This window comes from Gouania willdenowi, chromosome 13 (assembly GCF_900634775.1).
Source record: "Gouania willdenowi chromosome 13, fGouWil2.1, whole genome shotgun sequence".
Classification (NCBI taxonomy): Eukaryota; Metazoa; Chordata; class Actinopteri; order Blenniiformes; family Gobiesocidae; genus Gouania; species Gouania willdenowi.
The window spans coordinates 32,503,845-32,525,797 of record NC_041056.1 but is presented as its reverse complement, the minus strand read 5'-3'; the positions used below and the strand labels follow the sequence as shown (position 1 = coordinate 32,525,797).

Genomic DNA, 21,953 nt, shown 5'->3' with positions numbered 1-21,953 from the left:
TGATGTCCTGAGTCAGGTGGATGACGTATCTGCAAACTTTGAATTCTACCCTTTCAGCACACTTGTTACCTTAAACACTTTACAACCAAAGTCACTTAAACCAAGTGTGCCGTTTGTGGAAGTCCGTAGGTTGTAGTGTGGGTATAAGCCTTTTCACAACTCTCGGAAATCTCGCTTTTGTTCAGTTACTGCGCGGAAGATTTTTTTGCGAAAATGTAGTATTGGTCTCTAAGGTAGAAATGCCGAGTTAGCTACTAAAGTTAATGCTGCACACAAGCTGAAAATCCAGGTTTTTCCTGACTTTTTAAACAGTGATCAATTAGCTGATCAGTGCTCTTTCACTTATCGGCCTGTTTAATGTCCACCTTGTGCACTTCCTTTAAATTTGTAAATGAAATTAAAATAAGAGCTTAATGAAAATAATCATGGACCTGGTTAGTGAATGGTGCACCTCATTAGTTTACCTTTTCCAATTGAGAACTCATACTGTCCTTTTAACACTCGGAAATCTCACTTGTCCCACCAATGATAATGATACATTTAATTTATAAGCGCTTTTCAAAAACTCAAAGACACTTTACAGTTGTTAACACAACCACACAAGTCAATAAAAGAAACTAACAATAATAAAGGTCAATACAGAAAAAATTACATAACAATCACAAATTAAAAGCTTGAAGGAATGTGGAAACAGAGGAGGTCTGTCGCTTTGATACTGCTTATCTCATTGTTAAATACAAAAGTGCTCGGATATGTGCATAATTCCTAGGTAAAGTCCGAATTTCGCCCGCTGTTGACCCAGGTAATTGGTGTTTTCATGCACCAGGTCTAATCTGTGTGGAAGCAAGGATGGGAGCCTGCTGAGCTGCTCCCATCGGTTATGAAAAGTGTTCAGATCGGCCGAAAGTGGCTTCAGCGGAAAGCCCTGGTCCCTCCTCAAGTCTGAATATGTGTAACATTAATAATGTAAAAACAATTAAAACACTAAAGATCTCTCGAATAAAAACACAAACGCTGTTAGGTTGGAAATATCAACAGAGTGAACAAGCTTGTTTAGGCACACAGGACCTACAGTGAAAAGAACCCTAGAACATGACCTTTGCCTTACTAACTGAGCTGACAACGAAAGATGCTTTAAACTGTTCTAAACTAGTTTCAATGCAAATTTCATATGTATTTCCTCATGCACTGTTTTAATTCACCGTTTTATTCACAGGAATCTACACCAAAAAATCAGAATTCCAAGGTTAAAAAGGTTACATTAAAGGGGTGATTTAACTGTGATCTTTCTAGGTTACAGTAAACACTACCAAAGTAATATATTAAAACAACTCCTTTATTCACTTGCTATGGAATATTAATAGTCAAAGTTAATTTAGGTAGTTTTAAACAGAAACGTATAATTAAGTCTCAATGTCATGTTTGATATCAAAATTATCAGAAAATTATGATCTCTGTACCCAACTTGATTTGACTTTTCTGATCTGATTCTGTTATTTTTATTATATTGTCTTAATTTCCCAAGAAAGTTTTCACAAACACTCCTATCCAACACTATCACACGTCAATCAACACCCGCAAAAGACTTCCAAGTCTGATAACTTGTTTAATGTGTTTGTAACGTTTTGTTTCTTTGCTAGATATAAGTCCTGGTCAAACTTTAATTTAATTTAGTTGCACGCTCTGCAACACCCTTCTCTTTTTCCAAGGCAACGTAAGTGCAACTGGGCACGAAAGATCCAGGAGCAGGCTACTTCTTCACAGAACAGTGAAAACAACACTGCCCAAAAAGAGCAGAAATTCTAAGGTGCACCCTTTTAATCTTGCCCTCCGGACATCATAGCCTGCTACCTGACGAGAAACATCCTCCTATGACCTGGAACTTTGAGGAGACAGAGAACTCTAAAACCTAATCAGGCTTTAAAAGGAACCACAGAACCACAGATCAATATAGTCTTGCTATAGAAGAAGAGATAGTTTGACAATAATTCACACCCTGAGCTAATATGAATTATTGAAAGCTACTATACAGCATTATTCTTTTTTTTTTAAAGAGGTGGCACCCCAAAATATTAAACATATGAATTCATAATTAAGATAACCTTATTAATCCTCCCACACAGTGTAATAAATGATGGAACTGGTTCTCTAGTATTTATTGATGATGTGACTGCTGTGCTGACAAAAGGCATCAGGTTTTAGACACTGGTGTCATCAACCCAAAATGATACTACTGAAGCTAAGTATCAAAGAGTTTTTTTTCCCCCTTCAGAGAGGAATATTCTTCAATGACGTCAGGTATTTCATATTAATCCAATAAATTCAAACACAGAAAACCAAACTTTGGGGAACTGGAGAAAGCTGCAGATAAAGCTGGTGGTGATTATAGATTTAAGACTGCAAAAGGATTATACCTTAGCATTTAAAGAGATTGATTAATTCTCTTGAGACAGAAAAACAAATGGGTAGGCAAACCCATTTACTCCTACAGAAACACTCCAATCAACCTAATAAACATGTTTTTGGACTGTTGGAGGAAGTACCTGGAGAAAACAAATAAGCACTGGGAGAACATGCAAACGCCACACTAAAGAATGGTTACTTTTGCACAGCTGACTATACAGACCCAGAATTACACCACTGTGCTGCAGGGAAATATACTACTGGTATATTCTGTCTTTTTCTGCAAACTAGATTTTGTGAAATACCCCTCTGGTTTCATGTCAGTCATAGTGCAAGTAAAAGTTGCTCATCTAAATTCCACTTGAGAAAATCTACAAAAATACTTGCTGAGTACTTCTGTAGCATTGTCAAAGTGCTGAAGTATCACAAGCACAAAGCCTAAACTATAAAGATCAATGTCCAATATGTTCAAGGGGTGTCCCAATCTGATATGGATATTGGTCCAATGTCTGCAATAAAATGAGTATCAAATTATATTGCCCTGCATTTAAAATTTCTGTTATAAGCACTTTGTTATAAGCAGTTCCTACCAGACTCAATTAAAATGAACAATAAAATGTGCACTTTTCACTTACCTGTGGCTAGTCTGACATAGTGAGAAAAGTGCAAATCTTTTTTTGGAAAGTAAGCTTATATGAGCGATGCTGACACCAACTTGTAAACAGAGCTGTGCACAAGGAAAACTGGGCTCGTGCATGCTCTTTTGCACACGTTTAATAGGCGTTCCCTCTTGGGAGCAGGTAGAGTGTTGCTCGTGCGTTTTTTCAAAAAGTGGAAAGAGCGTTTCTTTTCTAAACTTCGGGAAAATCCTCCTCTATACATTTAAATGAAAAATACAAACTCAATTATTGATATAGCACTAATTACATCAATTTCAATTAGTCATCTCAGCGCATTTCACAAAATATGAAATTGTTAAGGAAAACACAAAAATCCACATGAATAACCTTGCTTCCCCCGTAAAAAAAATGGCATAGGCATCAGTGCCCCAGAGAAATAACCAAGTATTAAGGGTAACTTTTATTTATTAAAATCTAGTTTAGAGGTTAAACAGTTTGAAATACTGTAGTTTAGCAAAAGTTATGCAGTGGGACTGGGTTCATGGGATTATGCTCTGACCTGTTGCAGCTGGGCGAGCTCCATTAATGAGAATGAAACCTCCACAACTTTGATGAACAGATGGCGATGAAATTTCAAAAACAGGATTCTTATCTACATTCAATCATCCCGTTGCTAAATCTTCCAAAATAGTTTGAAAACAATGTTTTTCCTTATATCTTTGAATGTTCCATTTAGTGGGTAATTAAATAAAAAAAAACATAAAAAACAAAAGAAAGTTACGATCAAAAGACTGTGTTGCTTCCATCACATATTCAGCTTAACAAATATGATTGACGTACATCACATCCAATCACAGTTAGGAGTGACATCCTAACAGTCAGCAAATACAAGACCTTTTTATCACATTAGCACATCCGCAAATTATATATTTTAAACTAATATAAACATATCAATTATTATAAACTTAATATTATCATTCTGAAAATCTTAATATTTGAACACAAATGTTACTATTATTGAAATAGTATCTTTATGGCCCTTACATTTATCATCATTCTCTTTTTGACCGTCATCTTTTTTTTTTTTTTAACAAAAGACGTTTCCCTTCTTCTTGACCGTAAAGTCCCTATGTGAATCCTCTTTCACTCACTCTCATGTCACCTACTCTCTTCTCCAGTGTTGCTAACTTTTCTGTGTGCAAAGTTGCCGTATGCAACCAAGTAAATTACTAGATGACATTGTATATCTTTCAGGTAGAATTAGTGACGACTGGGTGTGTGGAAACATTGGCGAGACAAAAAATCTGAAAGACGAACACTAGAAAACGTTGCTAAATTTGTCACAGGTCAGTTTAAAAAGAAAAGAATAAAATCATGACTGAATTTTTGTCATTTTAATTTTAAGTATTCAAGTACGTTCGCTGCAACATTTGTGATGTGAAGTGCAATGCCAGTGGCGGGAATAATTCTCATCTGAAGAAGCTCCTGGTAATTACTTGTCGTCTGTAGCCAACAATATGAGAGAAAAAAATTGCCTTAACATTTGGTGATAGCAGCAACAGTGATGATTCATGTAAGGCATCATGATCTTTGTCTGCTCCAGGTAAATAAGCCTTCAGTTTAAGATGTGTTTTTTTAACTTGCATTGGTTATCAGTAGTATAATCATTATCAGCTTGGTTCTTTGTACTTTGTAATGGTAATGTCAATGCTTGATTTAATTTACAGGGCAATGGTGGCCTAGTGGTTTTGAAAGCTGCCTTGTAACCGGAGGATTGCCGATTCAAATCCACTGTGGGTCATCACTGTGGGACCTTGAGCAAGTCCTATTGTAAGTGTTTCCAGGACTCTCTTGAAAAGAGAATATTAATCTCATTGAGACTATCCTGATAAATGAAGTTTGTAGGACCCGTTGTAAGTCTGCAATGGTGACTGCCTTTACACAAACCAGGGATAAATAGTCTTTTCCAGTCAGAGGGCTGCGAGTGTCACGTAGAGCTGCATTTTGTGCATTATTCAGAATAAACACTGCGTAGTTGTAGTTGAGGGTTTTCATGTTGAAGGTGTTATGGCAATTTTTATATTCATCATAATATCGTCAAATGTGTGTTCATGTGTACAATTTGTCATGTTTTAATACATGATGACTCCATTACTCTTCGCACTTTTGAACAGCTGAATCATGTTCGATTAAACAGTACAGATCGTATTGTACTCAGTGCAACACAGAGTCTCTGCTGAAGGCCATACACACGAACACACACACTATCAAGGATAGATAAGAGTGGTGCCCAATCTTCCTCATAATATACACGTCTTCATCATCCTCAGATGTTTCCACTGTTGGGCATCTGACTCCCTCCTTCTCCTCACCTCAGGGTGGAACTTTTTCTGTTATCTGTATAAAAGCTTAAGCTGTGAAACTGTTAGTTAGAGCGAGTCTTGCCTTTTTGCTCTGCCACGAGCCTTTTGCCTTTCATTCTTTCAGGATGGAAGCTTCTTTTTTACCCCTTTTTATTTAGTTTTATAATAAACCTTTTTTATAAAATCATCAATGCCTCGCCTGGACTCCATCATTCAACCAGAGCAATAAATCATGTCTCCAAATGAGGTCAACCGCAAATTTGCCGTGACAAAGGAATTATGAAACAAATTTGCTGTTACAATACAAACAGTTGGATGTTGTTTTGATATGTTTGTTCAAGTTTATATATTGAGAAATAAATGATGGGATTTCATTATTTAGCATTTTTAAAAACTAATAAACATAGAGGTCTCACCCTAATTTCCCCGTAAATATCTAAATATTACACAAACAGAACAACATTTTGCCATTAATATTTTAATTTAAAACAAAAAATTGCAGCTGATATGTATCTGGTTTTTTATTTTTCTGTATATCTGGTTCGGTTTTAAATCAGGAAAACAAAATAACCATATCTTCTTATCAAATTTGGTTTAAGAAACGGTATATCAAAAGGACGAACGATACACAGATTCTTTACATTTAATCAGTAACATCTCACTTTCATCCTTCATAGAGTGACTGTTGGGTAAAAAGATACTGATGTTCAAGTCTATTCAAAAACATATTTTAATGCGCAATCTTTTTTCATATTTACATTTTGAGAGTTCATACCTTTTTAATCAGAAGTAAGCCATCCATGACTTACTGCTGATGAGACCCTGCAGATAAGACCACTCTTATCTGCAGGGTGCTTAACAGACTTGGTTTAAATAATCTATAAGTTCCATGATAGTCTTAACCCTGATTTATTTATTTATATATTTATTGTTAGTGAGCAAATATCTTAACATTAATATGTAATGGCAAAACATAATTGGGCCCTTACATGCTTGTTCGCCTGTGGACAAAAGGGGTTACAAAGTTTACAGCTCTCGACACAGAAGACGGAAGTTGAAAACATTTCCCATCAAAATAAAACACAAAGTGGATTCGAAAGTATCCAGTTGTATGTGTAATTTAAAATTTAGTGCACTTTTGATTACGAAGACCTTGTAATGTGAACATTAAGATCGCGATGTTGTGTTTTTAAATATCGTTAATGCTTCTGAACTACCTAAAAGCTGACTGTTCACCTTTTTGAAAAACATTCCAAATGTGGTGGCATTTTATGTGTATCAGACCGTCTATAGGTATAAATTATGTATTTGCTTTTAACTCAGAAATCCACTGTGCATTGCAGTGAGTATTAGCCCTGGAAGCAGTGCCTTTCGCTACAGTCAGCTTGACCGTACCTCCAACACCTCCCATCAATTTCTGTGAAGAAGACTTCCGGTGGTGTGTCATGGCGGTGGCATGGTGAATCCTACAAAAAGGGAAAAATACTCGCCCCCTTCGTCCTTTTCCGTCGGTTTCGGACGGATTTTCGCGCACTAGTAAGCCCCTCCGCTTGGCTGTCGCACCCTGGACTGGGCAACACGGTGTTGCGGCGTCCCAACGCCCGGCCATGGCGGCTCACAAACCAGTGGAATGGGTTCAGGCCGTGATTACTAGATTCGATGAGCAGGTAAGAAAAGCTTATTTAGTTGGGATGGGTATCGCAGGTTTGGTCTGCCTCTTTTGTGCATGTAATCGCTCTTTGTCTTAAAAGCCTTGTAAAATCAGCCCCAGTCCGAGATGTATCCCTGCTTATATTGTCCCAGCTGCAAACATCGTAGATGAGTCGCTGGAGCTAGCGCTGTCCTCCGCCGACAATCAGATTATGTTACCTTCAACTGAGGCTTTGTACGCAGTCTGTTGCTTAAACTATGTAATATTCCGCTTTAGGGGATCATGTCACAGCACTGCAGCCATGCAGGCGTATGTTAGCACGGTAGCTAATGTTAGCAGGCCATGGTTGTCTAATGTAAACAAATAAGATGTGAGTAGGTCAGTAATCTGCATCACCGTAGGGTTCACGGTTTTTACGGTTCACCCGCACCAACGCTCCCTTAAGCCTTGATGCTATACTTAAGTGCTACGATACCAGCATCGGCTTTCCAGCATGTGTCCTTAAAGCTCCAGGTCACAACACCCATGACTTTCTTAGCAAATAACAGTGACACCCGTTACTCAAACTTTGATGGCGTTCACAGTCGACCCTGACCCACGTCAGCCACGTGAGCAACTTTCATACCCGTTTATGAGTTTAAATACCAACAAACTGTTTTATGAAGATTCCTTATTTCTTTCAGGCATAGCACATTACCTGTGCCCACAGTATTTCAATACCAATATTGGCAGTGAGCTCAATTTCCTGACACACTGATAAAACCAAACCAGTAGAAAATGTCTAAGTCTGGTTTGCATCTCCAGCTCTCTCCTGTATTACCGTACGTTTTATGAGGCCATATAAACTTTAACATATTGCATTTGTTATACTACTTGATATTGACAGATGCTCACAGATTACATACGATGTAAATTGTTGGGTAATGACATATACATTAACATGCGTAGCCTAGGTGGTTATGCACGTCCACCTCACAGTTAGAAGTTCCTGTGTGGAGTGGGCATGTTCTCCCCCTGCTTATGAGTTTTCTCTGGGTACTCCGGCTTTCTCCCACAGTCCAAAAACATGACTTTTAGGTTGATTGGAGTCTCTACAATGCCCATAGGAGTGAGTGGTTGTCTGTGTGTATGTTGCCCTGTGATGGACTTGCATCCTCTCCAGAGTGTATCCCTGCCTAGCGCCAGAGAGGCAACAGCAGAATTGATAAGGAGCTAGTGGGTCAGAAAATGGAAGGATGGATGCTTAGGCTAAGTTTGTACCAAGGCCCAGTATTCTCTAACTGACAAACCTTCAAAGTTGTGTTCTGTTTTTATCACATTAGGTGAGTTTTATCACATTGAGTCTGCTGTAGTCTTTGACTCAGTCACCCTTAATAAATAAGACCCATTTTTAATTTTTTTTTGTTAACACGACCCTTGAGGATCATATTACCAAACAATAAACGGTTGAATCTGCAGCATTGTACTTTGTCATCAGGTCTTTAACAATTGTAATAGATAACATTTTATCAACAATATCAGGTAATGACATGCAAATTACTACTACTACACATTCAATTGTAAGAGTTTTGAGGTTTCTTGACATGCGCAACACTTCTGAAAAAATCTGACATTATTATGAAAAATGTCTGTAGTTACAGTAACTTACAGTGATATTATGCCTCAATATAGATCAATTTTGATGGATTTCAAATGATCAAGAAAGTTACAAATGTGTGTTCTTAGTCACACTTCTGACCAATTGCTTGTTAATATTCTTTAGAATTAATTTTATTAATTTTTTTTTAAAAACTTGCTATTTAAGATCATTATTCATTATGTTTTCTTTAATTACTCTAAGTCTTTGTTTCTGTTGTTTGTTGCTTCAGATCAGGGCCTCAATCCCTGCTTTAGCGGCTGAGCTTGGATTACAGCTGCTGAAAGGAAGTGGCTTTAGGTGTTACTCTTCTTGGTGTAGATTGCTGCCCTAAGCTCCAACTAAAACCTTTAAGACATGGTCAGGCAAAGAGGAACCTACTGCAATATAATGTAATACAACATATTCTAGTAGGCTTGGGGCGGTAACAGATTTTGTTTGACGATATATTGTCCCATAAACTATTGTAGATAAACATTATTGAGACCAAATTTACCACTAATAAAATATCATAATAATGGAAGTACATCCTTTCTAATGCACAACTTTTATTTATCATGCATATTTTTTTATTTTATTTATTAACCCTAGTAAGTTGTAACTGTAATTTCAAGAACTTTTAAATACCCTAAATAAAAAAATACATAAACAAAAACTCCTAATAAAAATGCAATGGACTGTCTGTTAGCAAAAATTGCATTTGAATAAAAATCACAATCAAAAACATTATAATAGATTCTGTCTCTGTTTGGAAATATAAAACCACACACGACCACAACAATAAATAAAATGGCTTATCAAGTTCCGACAAACAAAATGCCAATTCATTTAATTAACATTTAGGCACCAAGGTATAGTTGTACATTCCTGAACAGGTAACACTGCCAATACTATGGGTGTCCCGATATAACTTTTTCACTTCCCATACGATACAAGTATTGCAGACTTGAGTATTGGTCGATATTGATCTGATGCGATATCAGCACCAATCATTCATACTTTTATTACTTATTTTGTAGTGTGGAATGTTAGAAAAGGCTTAACCAAGTGATGTTACTCAAAAAGAGAACAATAGTCAGCAACAGTCGGTATGAGAAAAAACGACCCATTTAATATTAACCAATTGGTTACATAAATTATAACCTTCAACATAATATCTACAGTATTCTACAATTGAATAAATATAATACATATCCTAGATTTTAGATGCAGTCCGATAAAATCCGATATTCTGGCTGATATCGGACCTATACCCGATTCAGGTGTCCCGATCCGATATTGATATCGGATATCGGTTCGATATCAGCCAGAAAACGAATATCGGATTTTATCGAACTGCGTCTAAAATCACCGATATAAGCTTTCCGATATAATGTTCCACTCCAGCACTTCTATCCATAGGTGACTGTGGTTCACACTCCAACAAAGTAACCTACTGTTGCTGACAATTGTTCTCTGTTTGAGTAACATCACTTGATCAAGCGTTTTCTAACATTCCACACTGCAAAACAAGTAATGAAAGTGTGTATGATTTGTGCTGATATCATATCGGATCAATATCGGGATCGGCCGATACGCAAGGCTGCAATATCGGTATCATATCGAAAGTGAAAAAGTTGTATTGGGACATCCCTAATATCCGATATCAATATCGGATCAGGACACTCCTCGCTAATACAGGGGTTTATTCTCCCGTCTGGACGTAAGCGCTTTTTTGCGCCCCTGCAGTTACGCGCTTCTCTCCTATGCGTATTCTCTGGCCAGGCTGCTGACATGCCCACCGCGCGTGAGGTAGACCAAAAGCGTGTACGTGTGAATGAAGGCGGGTTGAAGGAAAGGAGGCGGTAATGTCATTTTTTTTGGGCTGTCTTGAAATCACAGAACATGGAGTTTTCCCAACGCTTGAAAATGTCATTGAAATCCGTGAAAATGATCAAGTTCACTTTTAATTTGAAACGCCTTCATTGATAAGCAATGTAACAGGTTGATTTAATCAGATCATTGATCAGATTATTGTAGTGTGACTGAGTCACAGTTAAAATCTCTTTCCTTGATCATCATCATCATCATCGCTATAAAGCGTGACCGAGTTAGATGCCCTGGAGACATGAGGAAATAACCAGGCCGCAGAGCGTCCTGCTTTAATACAGAGGGATGTTTGCATTGAAACAGAACTATTGGCTTCCATAATACGCAGTTTTTAATATGAATAGTTTAAAGCTACCTGAGATGAGCCTCATTAAAACATGTGTGGGAGCAGTTTGTGGTCCATCCTCATTGCATATGACTGCTTGTTTCACTCTGTAGTGGATCAAACTGTGACTTTATGTTGGACATAATATGAAAATAGTTGAATCACTGTGACCAACATGGACAGAAGGCTGCGTCTGTCAGAGTTTTAATTAATCGCGCAGCAGCCGCTGAGTGATCACAGCTGCTGTGTGATGCACAAGTCATATTTCTAGTGCAATATAATGTTTCACCTTATTGGGGCGGTGCACTTATTCCAGGGTTACAAGTGTGTAGAGGAAAAGGACTTGCGCACACCGGAGAATGCGTGTAAAGCCAGATATGAATGGGAATACCCACATTTCAGGGCTGCTTTACCCACAGTGTGTAACTGGGATGAAGGCACACAGCGACTGACTTAAGTACAGGGGGAGAATAGCGCACAGCTGCGCGGCCTTTTGGACTTACGCACATGGGAGAATAGAACCCACAGGTAGGACCTTTGTAACCCCATTTACACAAAAACATGCAGTTATTTCTTCAACCTGAAGAAATAATTCAGGTTTGTTTTAGTGGGTTTGTCAGTAATCATCGTCCTCCTTCGGATATGGGAACATCGTATGTCCCCTTCGGATGACGCCCAGGACTGCAAGGGTGTGTGGATGCTCATAGTGCCTTAACGGCCAGCAGCTGCAGGAGGAAGCTACAAGGATGCTACAGCTTCCTTTGGAAGCCGTGTGAGCACCCGATTTACGCCAGCAGGGGCATACACGTCAACACAGCTGCGGCTTCACATGGGTGGCTTTGTGTCTGTGAAGCGGATGGTCATGCAGCTTCACGGCCGCAACATGCCAGGAAAGCTTATTGTACCACCATGAACCATGCTTCACGTTAACTTACAGACCTGCCTCCCCTTACAGAGACAAAGAAACTGGATGATTGACAAGAGAGTTCACTCTGCTATGTTACAAGTGTGCACAGGTGCTGGGACTGATGTCACCCAGCTTGTTTGAGCGGGACACGAGGAAAACAAACAGGCACGCACATGACAATTTATCAAGGCTAAAAAAGTAATCAAGTTAAATAATTTATTTTATTGAATATCGTCCCAGGCCAGTATTCTCATCATGATTATGCTAATCTAAATGATCAGTTTTGGACAAACTGTTACATCGAGTTCAAATGGGAACCAATTGCATGCAGGGCTCTACACTAACTTTTCCACTGGTAACATTGGTGCTACTAACCTTCTCAGTTCGTCGCACCAGCGCATGAATTGGTCTCACCAATCTTTGTCATTTTCCCCTTAAGCTGTGAGCTTTTTAGTAATTCTTAACCGTCATTTAGCAGATCTACCAAAGGTTTGCGGCTGTGAAAACGCGCCGATAAATGGTTTGGATAAAAATAAAATGGAATTTGGAAAAAAATGTAATGGATTTTATGTAAGTGTAACTGTCCACAGACAAGAGCACTTCACTGGAAACTATCAACCCATTTTTGGAACAGAACGACTGGCGAACAAAGATTTACAGTCTGACATATCAGCCTTCATGTCACCCACATTAAAAAAAAGTGGAGGGAGTGGCATTGATAAATGACACAACATAGGCCTGCCTTTTGATAGGTCAGATACTCATCTTCATTCTGGGGACTTTCATAAGGTTCAGTATAATAAAGTTTTTATCATCACAGCTAAACTCAATCCCTATGGCCCAGTCAACCTCCAGTCTAATCACTTTAATTAGCTGATTATACCTTTAGTGCCACAACATTGCAGCGCTACCAGATAAGCCCTATAGAAGTCTTTATGCTTTTCTAAAGGTGCGTTCACACCGAACCCGACTGAAGCGACTCTGGCGACTAGATTACATTCAAAATTGAAGTAAATGATGCAACTTCCCTTCAGGTCGGGCAACCTAGACACTCAAAGTTAAAAAAAAAAAGTGAACTTTTCATGAGACTTCAACAAGCGATAACTCTGCCGGCTGTCACTGTCTGTAGAGCAGAGGCTGCAGCCCTTCCTCCCGCTACAGTGAGAAGGCTGCAGCGGGAGGGCTGTATACTTCCTCCACTTACCTTAAAATGAAAGTAGCATACTCCTTAAATCAGCATTATAAATTCTAAGTATATTATGAGTGAACTAAGGGTGCAACGATTGCAATTTTCTGGCCTATCACCAATTTTAAAAAACCTGACCTGCCGATTCAGATTTTGGTGGATCCTAATTTTTATTCTTTTGGAACTGAAACATACACCTTGAATGTTCCAAATGTATTGTTTTAACTGCACATGAGGTAGTTATCGCAAAAATAAATGTCCAAAACATTAAATTATATCACTTCCTTTAGTCTTTCATTTTTTACATTTTAAAAACAAACAAAACTTGTCCAACAGGTTACACTGAACACCTGTTTTCAGCTCTTTGACAAGAATAAAGTGCACAGCAGTATTTTGGTTTTACAAATAACAAGAAAAGTCACAAGATTTTAGGTAGATGATTAAAAAATAATCTATAGGACAAACGAGCAAAACATTTGAAAGCACCAATAAAGTGTCCTGAGTATTAGGTTTCCTTAAAGTGCAAAAAGAAGAAAAAAAAAATTCAGCAGCTTTGTTGATATAAAAATATCACTCTAATAATAAGTTAACAGCTTAAAGGATAAAAGCTCCTGGAGCTGTTAAACATTCTACAAAAAAATGAAGTGCAGCATGTATAACATTTTCAAATACTGCTAGACTATCCGTGCTGCAGGTGACTGTTGTTAAGCTGTGTAGCAGACGCTTGCACAGGTCCGCACGTGCAGACATGAGCTGGTGGGCGGGCCCATCTGTCATCTCACAGCAGAAGGGGACTGTGACTGACCTTAAAATGGACTTTAAGACCTTTGTTTCATATGCATCCCCAATCCCCGATCAATTGGTGCATCCTTAGAGTGAACTCACCCTTTAGTAACTCCGTAAATTGGTCATTTAACCGTAAGTACAAGCGGTGCCCTCTCAATGCATCAGCCCTCTCAGTGCTGCCGCCGGTGTTGTGGCGTGAAACACACTCCCTTCGCGGGAGCGCGCACACGCTCTAAGCCCCAGGTTCTCAAAGTGGAGTACGGGTACCCCCAGGGGTACGCAAATTGTTATAGGGGGTACGTGAATGAAAATGAAAAACAATGACAACATTAGAAACGAGATGATTAATAGAGCAGTTAATGCTAGGCTAATGCTAGGTTATTGTTAATGCTAGGTAAATGCTAATGCTAGGTTATTATTGCTAGGTTAATGCTAATGCTATATATTATTCTAGGTTAACGTTAATGTTAGGCTAATTCTGTTGCTATGTTAATGCTAGGTTGATGTCATTGCTATTGCGAGGTTAATGCTAAGTTGATTCGAATGCTAGGCTAATGATAATGCTATGTTAAAGCTAATGCTAGGTCAATATTAATGTTAGGCTAATGCTATTGCTAGTCTAATGATAATGTTATGTTAAAGTTAATACTAGGTCATTATTAATGCTAGGTTAATGTTAATGCTATTGCTGTGCAAATGTTAATGCTGATGCTAGGTTCATGATATTGCTAGGTTAGTGCTATTGCTAGGCTAATGCTAATGCCTACAGGTTGGACTCTAAGTATGTACAAACTGACCATTACGCAACTGTATCTTGCACACTGTCATCTGCACAACTGCACTTGAACTGGACTGGCAGACACTATACTGTATTTCGTTTTTAGACCATTATATTTTACCTTAGTACTTTTTTTGCACTGTTTTAAATTTTTAAATTTTTACATTGTACTTTCCCTGCATGCCCCTGTGTTCCCATACCTGTAAGCTGCTGGAACTGTGAATTTCTCTTGGAGATGAATAAAGTATCTATCTATCTATCTATAAGCTAATGCAGTGCGACGTGGGCCAGCACCTGCATCCTCACTTGCATCTTCTTCAGGAAATGCAAATATTCTAGTTATTCTGATTATATATTATTCCTCAACAGGATAGGTAAATTCACTGTAGGGCTACATTGTGTGTGACATTACATTAATATCTTTTTTTTTTTTTTTTTAAGTGTGCAAGAGTAGGGGGTACATAGCTTCAGGTTAAATGTTTGAAGGGGTGCGGGACTGTGAAAAGTTTGGGAAACAATGCTCTAAGCTATTGAAGTCGCCTTTATGTCACAGACAAAAGCAGGAGAAAGTGCTATTTAACAATTGAATTATTTGTCAGGAAGATAAAAAACAAGGACATAGATTGCTTACAATCATTAGTGTTTAATATTTTTATGGGTTTTGGTGCATGATGTATTTGGTTTTCACCAAGCTAAATACATTCAGCTTTCATTGCTCTTCAGGTGCTAAAGTATTTGCTTTAAATTGGATTAGTCTTACTATCCACTCATGTAGGTCGATACAATAGCATTCTGATATTGAGGTTTTCACTACTGCGATAACGTAATCTCAGATGCTGGAGGTTTTTTTTTTTTACGTTTCCATCATTTGAGTGATATATATAGTATGTTTACCAATCAGAATCACTGAGAACCGCCTTCCGTGGCTGCTGGCCAATCAGAGATGGTTACGGGACACACGCTTGTATGTGCGACAGCGAGTCTCAGTTACCCGTCAGTTGTGTGCGCTAACCACTAGACTAGGGTACTATAAATTCCACATTAACGAAATCAGGAAATCAACCAATGAAAATGTAATCTACTATTGAACACGGAAATGGACAGAATTGGGTTGAAACGACTTTTTTTTAATGCGGAAATGTCCTTCCCACTCTCATCCTGGCCGCTTCAAACACCACTGTCTAAACTGCTAAAAAAACTTTGCAAATCATCACTGACTCCTAAATACAGAGCCGGTCAGTGCCCGCTTAACTTTTCTTTTGCCATGTAGCGCTGCTGCAAATAAATCAATTTATTTTATTGCAATCACAAAACATGCATTGCTGTCTCATAATGATTACACTTCTTGTAGTGTTGATCTTTGACAGCATGTGCAGACAAGATAAAAAAATAAATAAAAAATACCCCGAGTGTGTGTATCTGTTATTTTGGAGTAATTTGGTCATTTTAAAATGTTTCTTTTAATTTTATTTCACCCTTGGACAGCCCCGAAATGAAACCTATTCAACTTTTGACCTCAGGGTGTGAGGGGGCGCTAGCACACATCTATATTTATTTCACAGCACAGCTCACTTCCGGTGCGTGCATTAACTTCATGGACTTCTCTTTTCTCTTTAGAGGAAAAATACTTTTTTACTGTTATTCATTTGGTGATGACATTTCAAAACGTTTATTTTCATGTTAGTTTGACCGTTTGCTATTTAGACCGGACGAACCTCACCCGGAAGTTATTGACAGCAATGGCTGCTGTGTTGAAAGCTGCACATTTTTTCGCGGTGTGTGTGTGTGAGAACCAACGGAGGAGATTAGAGTCTCAGGTAGAGAGTCTCTCTCTCTCTCACACACACACACACACACACACACACACACACACACACACACACTGATCAGGTGGGCTTCACTATCTATCACCGTCTACGTGACTTGTTTATTGAAAGTTAGGCAGGTACACGTGGATGGACTGGTGCGTATGAATTTAGAATGGTTCCCTCCCTCCGCCCCCAAAACACACTACAAACAACAAAAATATGAAAATGACTCAAAATACACAAAACTAAATATTTAAACAAAAAATACACAAAAGACAACAGAAATGCAAAAAACTACACTAAAAAGACACAAAATGACTCCAGAATCACACTACAAATGCAACAAAAAACAATAATTATACAAATAAAATACACAAATGATGTAAAACAAAAAAACTAAACATTTGTACAGGAAGTACACAAAACAACAACAGAAATGCACACAAATATACAAAAGGCTCCAAAAACACACAAAATGACTCCAAAAAACATATATTACAAAAAATACACCAAAAATATGAAAATGACTCAATATACACAAAACTAAATATTTATACAAAAATACACTAAAATGACAACAGAAATGTACAAAACTACATTAAAAAAAAACACAAAAAGACTCCAGAATAACACTACAATGGCAACAACAAACAATAATTAAAACAAAAAAATATAAAAATGAGTTAAAAAAAAAAACCCCAACACATTCATCATGCGCATGTCTCATAGAATTAAACCATGGAAATTGCACACGTTATTTTACTTTGCACCTGCAAATATACCCCTTAATAGTGCTACAGAGTATCTTGTTATTATGCCCGTAATTGACAACTCTCCTTAAGCGCCCATTATATGAATGCATACTTCCGACGGGCACTGTACTCGTTAACTTAATTGTGAGCAAAGTATGTTTTTGGGCTGAAAAAAAAATCGCGAATTTTTACCGCAACTTTTCGAAAAATGGCCAACGAAATCAGGCATTTCAGCCCGCAATCACAAAAAATGCCCGCGAAATCCTGGAGGAACTGATCTCATGTATAAACGTTAGGGATGTAACGATTCACTCAACTCCCGATACGATTCGATTCACGATACTGGGTTCACGATACGATTCTCTCACGATTTAGTTTACAAAATGGGACTGTAGACGAATAATGATTGAAAAATATTCCTTTATTTTTTTGGGAAAAAAACTAGAAAATACTGTATTATTTTCCTTTTATTTTTTATTGTCAAAAGAATCCCTTGATAAACTATTCAAAACAATGCAATTTAACTAAAAATAAATCTTGAAATAAATAAAGAAATAATACAAATGAAGAAGAAGCTTATTAATTTAAATTCTGGTTCTATAGTAAACAATACAAAACTGCATAATAGTTCTTTTTCTTTTTAAAAGTGCAACTGAAAATGTATTTTGTGCCTTAACAATTGGACTTTAAAAAAAAAAAAAAAAAAAACAGTCATTGCACTGATTTACGGCAGATATTTGTTTGGACCAGCAGAGGGCGCTGGTCACCCAGTGGTTGGTTGGCATGCAGCTAATCTAGCAGTGAAGAAGAGATGCTATGCTAGCAGACAGAGCTAATAGAAAACTGTGACTTTTACAGATATTCACGTAATATTACAGATATTCTTTCGGTGCTAAAGGGGCAAGGAATCATTTATTAACATGTAACATTAACATGTAAGAGTAGAATGCGGCCAGAAAGAAAGTAGTAGCAGATTCTGCCCACCGGTACACTGCTGGACAAGAGAAGGGATAAATATATAGCGCCCTCTGCTGTTTAAAAAAAGTACTGCGATTCAATTTTCAAAGTATCAATGTCAATCGTGATACCTATGAATCGATTTTTAACTGCCTTACGATTAATCGTTACATCCCTAATAAACGTAAAAAGAAAGAGACAATATTGCTCAATTGGAACCTAATTTTTTTTCCCACAAAGGCATTTGTATATAATGAAAGGTTTGTAAAAAATGTATGATTCTTTTTAAAATTAAATTACACCAATACATTAAATTTAAATAAAAACAAATTCTCAGGCTCTAAGTATAGCTTAATTTATGAAATTTACTCAGTACTCGGTTGGGTGTAGAAATGTTATGCATTACTTTTCGTCTTTTAAAATCTGCTGAAGTCCAAGTAGAATTACTGATTTAGAACTATACTCAAATAAGTACTTGTACCCATAAATGCATACTTGTAATCCATTACTTTCACCTCTGCATACAGTGTATTGATACAGTCTCTGAATTTGACCTATCCTGTCGAGGAATAATAGATACTGTGGGGTGCACCTGGGGGATATGATCTCAACCAGAATGGAGTGGGTGTTTCGGTGACGTGTGGTTAGCGGGGAGGTGTTAAAAGAGGCAGTGCAGTGACGCAAGGGAGATTTGTTTGACAAACCTTTTAGCAGGACATGCTGTTGGAGGCAATAAAGAAAAACCAACTCGACTCCTCTGGTCCGTCTCATCCTTCTCAGCCTCCACATTGGTGACCTCGACGTTATATGAACATGTCTGTCAAAGCCAGCAGCAGTGCAATGTCCGGTGGCGCGGGCGCTGTGTATGCAGCAGCTGTCAAATTACCGGAGTTTTGGCAGCATGATCCAGAGCCAACACAGCGAGGCTCAGTTCCACCTCTGAGGGGTAACGGCAGACAACACAAAGTATTCCTTCACCACCCGTCGAGTGAGGGGGCTGATTCGTGACCCCGGCACAAGGGAAGTACACCGTCCTCAAAGCCGAACTCCTCCGTCAGTTCCAGCTGTCCGACGCCGAGCGAGAGGAGCGTCTTCTGTCTCTCAACGGTTTGGGAGACAGCAAATCTACCTAGCTGATGGAGAACATGTTGGCGCTGCGACGATCGGGGACGCTGAGTTCCTGTTCATTCAGCTGTTTCTGCGTCAACTACCTGCTCCAGTGCGCACGGCTCTGGCCAGCTCTCCACTCGTGTGCACTAAGGACTATCGTGGGCTGGTGGAGGAGGCAGACCGTATCCTGCTCGCGTCACGGCATTACGGGGTGCATGCTGTCCTGCCGGAGCAGCTGGAGGAGGAAGCGCAGGTTACTGCGCCCACAGAAAATCAGCTCCCAAAATGGAGTAGATTTTCTGTGCGTGCAGGGACTCTTGGTGGACATGGTAAATCGCCGCTTGGTGGACGCCGTCTCATTCTCCTCCTACTCCTTTTTTTTTTTTTTTTTTTTAAGACAGTGGTTTTATTATTTCAATTAAATAAATAAATGAATTTATTTTATTGCGTAATTGTGACCATCACTTCCCCTGCCTAAGGAAGGGTAAGAAGCACTTTATTAAAGGGAGAATATAAAAAGAGAGGGCAGTGTTACACCTGGGTGAGGGAGAAGGGAGAAGGGAGGAGAGATTCAAGGTATAAAATGGAAGGGTGGGGAAGAGATATGAAGTTGTAGTTGTGTATATTATAATTATTGTGTTGTGTAATCAAGCCAGTCTGGTGATTAGCGTGAAGCTTAGGTATAATGGTGGTGGCTGTGGACAGTGGCAAAGCGTGAGTGGTAATACCTAAAACGGGTATTTGGGATCAACATGTCTAAAGTTAAGCCCACTACGAGTTTTATCCCACAGTTTAAGTCATGCCAGTGCCTCGACCAATGTATCTGCAAACCCAAGCGCTGCCCCGTACCCGAAGATGCAGCCAGGCTAGCAGAAAGAGCGGGGGCCCGAGCAGCCCTTCAGACATCCCAAGCCGAGAGGCACTGACTGAGCCCCAAGAGCACCCCAGGTCATCTTTTTTTGACGCCGTCAGCGCAATGCGCCTTAGTTATTGCTAAAGTCAGGCCCCCCCCAAGGGTCCAGCCAGACCACCACACCGGCATGCGGTGCGTGCAGACTGGAGGCGGTAGAGCCGCAGGGCACCACCCAAGCAGGGGTCACGCCGCATCCACCGGCATGCAAGGGTGCGGCCTGCACCAACCGCCCCGGAAGACACGTGCCAGGACCCAGGCAGCCAGTCGGCCAAGCCCGCCGAACCCCGAGAGCACCCCCCGGGACCGGGAACTCCCGAGAGCACCCCCCGGGACCGGGAACTCCCGAGGGCGAGCCCCTGGGCGAAGCCCCCCGGAAGACCGCCCCGGGCCAGCACACCGCGAGGACCACACCCATTTTTTTCATAATAACTTAAAGGTTTCTTTTTATCAGACACCTGTGTTATTCTTCAATATAAACATATGGTGAAAAAAAAGCAAATGAAGGATAAAAAGTGTAACACTGTGGTGGATCCAGCTACACACACACACACACACACCCCAGCCAATTCAGGGGTAGGGGGCTCTTGAGGAGGCTTTTGTGGTAAAAGTAGCTTGCAAGCCAAAAAATGGTTGGTAGCCCTGGTCAATATGTGATGTCCTGTGCCAAGGAGCTAAACAGGGTGTTGACTTGATTTTTAATTTTTATTTTCCTGCAGCTTCCCATTAAAGTTGGACACCAGAATACCCACACCAAAATTAGCACAGAACACAACAAGGAGTGTCTGATCAACATCTCAAAGTACAAGTTCTCCCTTGTCATCAGCGGCCTCACCACAATCCTCAAAAATGTCAATAACATGGTGAGTGACATCTCAGTTGGTATGTCATCTGTATTTTCCTCTTCCTTTTATCTTTTTCAGTTGTCATTTTTACTTTGCTTTTACATGTTTGTCTCCATTTCTGTGTGTTTTGTTTCCCATCTACTCTTTGTTCATTTCCTTTTTCTTTTGAAATCATGACATTGTGGATTTAATTTTAATATTCAAAGTGAGAATAAAGTTCCTTTCAGTCCCTGCATTGAGGGTAATACCTTTACTTTGTCTCATAGCGGATATTTGGAGAAGCTTCAGAGAAGAACCTCTACCTCTCCCAACTCATCATCTTGGACACACTGGAGAAGTGTTTGGCTGGGGTCAGTCTCTTTCTCCTGTTTGTTTTCCCACCTGTCTTAGCTAGACTTTACAAAGATCTGATCGGCTATATCGTATTGGCCGATATTTTACATTTTATGCAATTAATGTGATCGGCTGTAATGTCTTAATTTGCCGATCCTATCAGTGACGTCATTGTCGTGATTAAACTTTTTGTAGATGCTCCCATTGGATTGTTTTACCCGTCTTATTTACACCGAAGAATTGTTTGCTTTATATGACAGCTTTTTTTCACTCACATTTGTACACAAAGGTGAAAACCTATGAGCGAATGAGGAAAATGTCTCTGTTAGAGTGAAATGGCTGAGCACCGTACTTCTTCCCCACTGGCTTCTACTGGCTCTGAAAGCGGGGTCAATGTCTTGTGTGTGTTTGTGTGTTTGCGCGCTTGTTTGCAGAGGGAAGCAAGTTTTTAAAAATTTTTTTAATGCGTACATAATTGAGTACAGGCAACATAAGCCAGGGGTTTCTTACAAAAGTATTTAAGATAAGTAAATCAAAAGCTAAATCTGCAGAGACGGGTGCTGTGGGCTAAACTGAGGAAGAGAACATAGGAGGGGCCTCATCCCCAGGTGGAGCCTCGTCCCCTCGAGCAAAACAAAAGGAAAATGGTTGCTGGCAGGAGATTCAAAGATTACTCAAAAATATGTGAATCACTAGCACTGGAGGTATGTTTTT

The 21,953-nt window shown here is 39.2% G+C and overlaps 1 protein-coding gene across 1 annotated transcript in view; it reads left to right on the top strand.

Moving 5' to 3' along the window:
• The first annotated feature begins 6,777 nt into the window (after positions 1-6,777).
• The window catches only part of nf1a (neurofibromin 1a), a 159,162-nt gene continuing 143,986 nt past the window's right edge, over positions 6,778-21,953 (top strand). The window contains 3 exon segments of the mRNA XM_028463763.1: positions 6,778-7,053; positions 20,781-20,924; positions 21,173-21,256. Coding sequence (XP_028319564.1) covers positions 6,994-7,053; positions 20,781-20,924; positions 21,173-21,256 — 288 coding nt within the window. The 5' untranslated portion in view covers positions 6,778-6,993.